This window comes from Mus pahari, chromosome 1 (genome assembly GCF_900095145.1).
Source record: "Mus pahari chromosome 1, PAHARI_EIJ_v1.1, whole genome shotgun sequence".
In the NCBI taxonomy this organism is placed as follows: domain Eukaryota; kingdom Metazoa; phylum Chordata; class Mammalia; order Rodentia; family Muridae; genus Mus; species Mus pahari.
In genome coordinates, this window is record NC_034590.1 from 122,514,944 (window position 1) to 122,519,905 (window position 4,962).

The 4,962-nt window shown below is 49.6% G+C and overlaps 1 protein-coding gene across 2 annotated transcripts in view; it reads left to right on the forward strand.

The window, feature by feature from the left end:
• Positions 1-4,962, forward strand: part of Vwce (von Willebrand factor C and EGF domains) — a 32,087-nt gene that overhangs the window by 6,787 nt on the left and 20,338 nt on the right. For both annotated transcript variants that reach the window (XM_021216338.2, XM_029542333.1), the window contains exons 5-7: positions 738-854; positions 3,744-3,860; positions 4,572-4,700. In XM_021216338.2, the coding sequence (XP_021071997.1) occupies positions 738-854; positions 3,744-3,860; positions 4,572-4,700 (363 nt within the window). The remainder of the gene's footprint in view (positions 1-737; positions 855-3,743; positions 3,861-4,571; positions 4,701-4,962) is intronic.

A 4,962-nucleotide genomic window follows, 5' to 3' on the forward strand; every position in this document is an offset into this window, starting at 1 on the left:
CCCCGCCCCTCCCCTCCCCAGTGTTAGGGGATGAAACCTGGGGGATAAAGGGTGGAAAAAAGAAGAACCCACAAAGTAGCCAAGACCAACTACAGTTCCTAGAGTTTAGAACTGCATTTTTAGCTTAGTATTCAAAGCAGTGGATTTCACTATGGCACCCCCCTCCCCGCCCATTTACTTATATGCGTGTGTGCTGTGAAGTGTATGTGGAGGGCTGGAGCCCAGCTGCTATCCCCTAAACCCTCAAATCCTTTCCCACCCAGACAGGCCTCTGTTGATGCTCTGGTTCTCCTAGTCCCACACTCTTTCAGGATGCACCTGTTGTGGCAGGTCATTTCTGAGCAGCGCATATGTCTTCTCATTGACTGTTAAAGTGGCTATACAATGTCTGACAGTCAGTGGCTCTCTCTGAGTCTCCTGCTCACACCTGATGTTTGGTGAACTTCTATCAGAATGACATTGTTCACTGGGCCCTGTCATTTTGGGGACCTGAAGGTTGTCACACAGGGGTCATCAAAATGGTTCTGCCGCAGTCCTGCTCTCCCCCCATCTAGGGTTAAGAGTAAGGGCCAGTCCCCCTGTCCTGTTACCTCCTCTTTCTGGGACTCCATGGCTCAGAGCCATGCGGGGCACTTTGCAGATTGATGCTGCATCTTCCATGGGGTCATCTGGGGTCACTTCTCCGTGAGTCATGGCCATGGTTAGAATGGGCTGTGCAAAGGGTTTTCTTTTCCCAGACATTGACGAGTGTTTAAGCTCATCTTGTGAGGGCCACTGCGTGAACACAGAAGGTGGCTTCGTGTGTGAATGTGGGCCAGGCATGCAACTGTCGGCTGATCGTCATAGCTGCCAAGGTGAGTGGGAAGAGGTGTTGGGAGTGGTGTCTATGCCCTGCCAGGTATCTTAAGATACATTCTCCAGCCATAGTCCTCTGAGAAGGATGCTGCGTCACTCCCACTCTACTTGTATCCATTCTTTAGGAAGAGACGGAGTTAGGCTTTGAGTCCAGAATAGTGGACTCTTTGGATTGTTCCTTAGAGACAGAATCTTCCTACACATCCGTGGCTGTCCTAGAACTATTATCACATTATCCTCAAACTCACAGAGACTCACCTGTCTGACTCCCAAGTGCTGGGACTAAGGGCATGTGCCACTGTGCCCATGCCCAGCATTCATGGTGAACTTGCTCTGTGTTAAGACATTCTAAACTCTTCTGCTTTTGTCATAGGGAAAGATGGGGATGAAGGAATGGTCTCAGGGAGAACAAGGGTCAGATGCACCCAGGGCAAGAGGTACCAAGATGGAGAAGGGAGGACCGCAGGCTGTGAGTGGTTCCATAGGGGCTGTGAGGGGAGCCTGTGATGGTCTCTGACATGTAATGTGTTTGTAGTGTCTTCCTGCCCTGGTCCAGGCTCTGTGGCCATCTGTAGGACCCACCCTCCAGTCTGGTGGCTTGGGAAAGAAAATGATTGGGACAGGGAACTTGGGCTGTGGGTGCCCAGGGAGAAGATGTCTTCCTTTGGCTTCTTTTCTGCAGACAGAGAGTTATTGTGCAGCCCAACCTGACTCTCACCTGTCACTCTCCTGCCTTTCCCTCTTAAGTACAAGGATTCTATGCATACCCTGGCACACCCAACAGGGTCAGATCTTTTACAAGAGTCATTCTTTCCAAGTGACTTGGATTTGCATGAATATGTGAGGAGGCTTCTCATCACAGTCTCATGCACCAAGGCAGAGGAGACATGGGAAGTTTCACGAAACATGAGAAGCTTAGGTGCCATAGTGGGGATCTCTCCCCTCAGCATTCTCTGCCCGCCCGAGAGGACCCTGCCTTCCTAGTCTGCTTGAGCTGCCCCTAATACGATGCTGTTTAGACCACAGGGATTTGTTCTCTCAGTCTCCGGACAGCCAAAGTCTAAGGTCAAGGTACTGAGTGGCTTTGCTGTGGATTTCTCTGACTTGAAGATGTGTCCTCACAAGATGGCAAGAGGGAGGGACACGGGGTGCTTTGGTGACTCTCCTAAGGTCATCAATTCATCATTAAAGCCTCACCCTTGTGATGTCGTCTAATCCTAGCTCCCAAAGTCCTACCTCCAAAGTACCTTGGGAAGTTTGCTGTCCGCATGGATTTCATTCTCGATGCCCGGCCTGCCTACCTCCCTTAACCATACGTTCTTACAGATGCATATACACGGGCGTATCAATTACCAGACTCACAGGCTGTACCAGGCTAAGCACTTTCCATATGTCTTTTCGTCCTATCTGCACAATTATAAAGATGATACTGTTTATCTCCATTGCATTGATAAGAACACCGTGGCTTAACAAAATTAGATAATTTGCCCACAATCACATTGGAGTTGGGAGTCTGATCCCAGTTTCTTCTCCAATTTTCTTTCCCACGAATAGTTGATTGATTGGCCTTAAGGATCTTCCCACATCAGGCAAACAGACCTGACTTGTTATGTTAACTGTTGCTTGGATCTCTGTGGGGCAAATGTTTCATACTTTATGGGTTCTTCTGCGGACGAGTGAAGGGTGGGTGGGTGGGTTATTTCTAGTTTTCTTGCAGCTGCAGACAACAGCCTGGGTGATTTTCTTCATAAGAGGCTCTAAGGAAGTTTTGTTTTTTTTTTTTTTTTGGTTTTTCGAGACAGGGTTTCTCTGTGTAGCCCTGGCTGTCCTGGAACTCACTTTGTAGACCAGGCTGGCCTCGAACTAAAAAATCTGCCTGCCTCTGCCTCCCAAGTGCTGGGATTTAAGGGGTGCACCACCACGCCCAGCTCAGGAAGAAGGTTTTAAAGTATGCAGGATATTTGTTTTATATCCAGACAAGAGAGAAGGACATTCAGTGTAGACAGAATGACTCCAAGCAGAGGCCTGTAAGAACAGGATGTTTTGTTTAGAAGATGTGGGAAACTGAGCAAGAATGAAGCTCAGGGCTGGGAATGACTGCACATACCTTTGTCTATGTTATTTCTTTTTTTCTGGCATTTTTTCCTGGTATTTAAGAGTGCCTGTGGGGGTCAGAGGACATCTTTTGGGAGCTCTTCCATCATGTGGGTCCCGGGGATCGTACAGGCTTTGAGGGAGGCATTTCACTGGCTCCCCGGAGCCGTGTTTAAAGGTCCCACGAGTGACTGCTGCTTATTGAGGGAGGGCCCTGAGAGGTTTGGGGCAGAGTGACCCATCACAGGTGGCCTTGGGTGAGGACCTTCTGGAGATCCTAGGAAGATGGTTCCAGAGGAACACAGATAGAGGTAGAGGGACACAGACAGAGGTAGAGGAACACAGATAGAGTGGAGGGACACAGATAGAGTAGAGGGACACAGATAGAGGTAGAGGGACACAGATAGAGGTAGAGGAACACAGATAGAGTAGAGGGACACAGACAGAGGTAGAGGGACACAGATAGAGGTAGAGGAACACAGATAGAGGTAGAGGGACACAGACAGAGGTAGAGGAACACAGATAGAGTAGAGGGACACAGATAGAGTAGAGGGACACAGATAGAGGTAGAGGGACACAGATAGAGGTAGAGGGACACAGATAGAGGTAGAGGGCTCAGGGAGGCTGTGTCTGTTCCTCAGCCTAGAGACAAGCAGCCTGGGCTGGGCTGAGACGGTGAGGGTGGAGACCATCGGCTGGTCCCCAGTGGCCCCCCAGCTAGGGGAGAGAGGAGGATGAGAGGATTCCAAGTACCATGGAGAGAAGGCTGCCAGCTTTGTCTTCTGCTCTCACAGACACTGACGAGTGCCTGGGAACACCCTGCCAGCAGAGATGTAAGAACAGCATTGGTAGCTATAAGTGCTCCTGCCGCGCTGGCTTCCACCTCCATGGCAACCGACACTCCTGCATAGGTGAGATCTTCTGCCTGTGGCTGATGCACTTAGAACGCCAATCAGGAAGATGGGCAGGCCAGTCTGGAATCTAGGAAGACCAACATTTGGATCTTCCGGTCCTGTGGACCCTTTGTTCAGCGCATTCCCATCCCATGGTTGGTGTCTTTCTGCCTTTCAGACCCCAAGCTGAGCCTTCCCGGGCCATCTCCTCTTTCAACCTATTAGAGTCTCTTCGATTCTCTCCCAGATACATATCAAGGTTTTTCTCTCTGCTCACTCATTTTCTCGGTGTCTTTGGTTTAGGAGGAGACTCCTATTTTCTCAGCTCATTAGAAATTTCCAGATGTTTGGAAATCCCTATAACCCAGAGTGGGGTCCCATGAGCTTGAAAAAGACCTTGTACTAGTGGGTTAAGTATTTGTCTTGAACCTGCTTTGAGCAGCCCAGTGAGTCATGTCAGACAGCAGAACATTTGGAAAGGAGCTTCCCACCAGGGTTGAGCTCTTAATGGTTCTGGGATAAGATGCACCCCCCCCCCACCTCCTGGATGCAAGAAGCTCCCAAGAATACTGCCAATAGATACCAACCCCATTCCTAGTTTTCTGAGTCACATCTTGTACCTGGATGGACTCTAGAGCTCTGCAGCTGATCTCTCCCAGTCTTCTGCATTCAGGAACGGGATGAGAAAGGGCTCCATGGCCAAGGTAAGACAGTGAGGCTTTCCCACAGATGTCAATGAGTGTCGGCGGCCGCAGGAGAGGAGAGTCTGTCACCACACCTGCCACAACACTGTGGGCAGCTTCCTGTGCACCTGTAGACCTGGTTTCAGGCTTCGAGCTGACCGTGTGTCCTGTGAAGGTGAGCAGCAGGCCCTGGTCCTGCCCTCTAACTCTTAGTCCTGTCTTCTCAGCACAAGAGCCCACACCATAGATGTTGTTCTCCTGGCTCCAAACCATATCTTATAGATCTTGGTTCTGCTCTCAAGGTACCCCCTAACCATAGGCCCCCTCTTTGCCAAACTCTTTCTTTAAATCCCACCTTTTTTTTCCAGTTCTTTCTTTCTTTCTTTCTTTCTTTCTTTCTTTCTTTCTTTCTTTCTTTCTTTCTTTTCTTTTTCTTT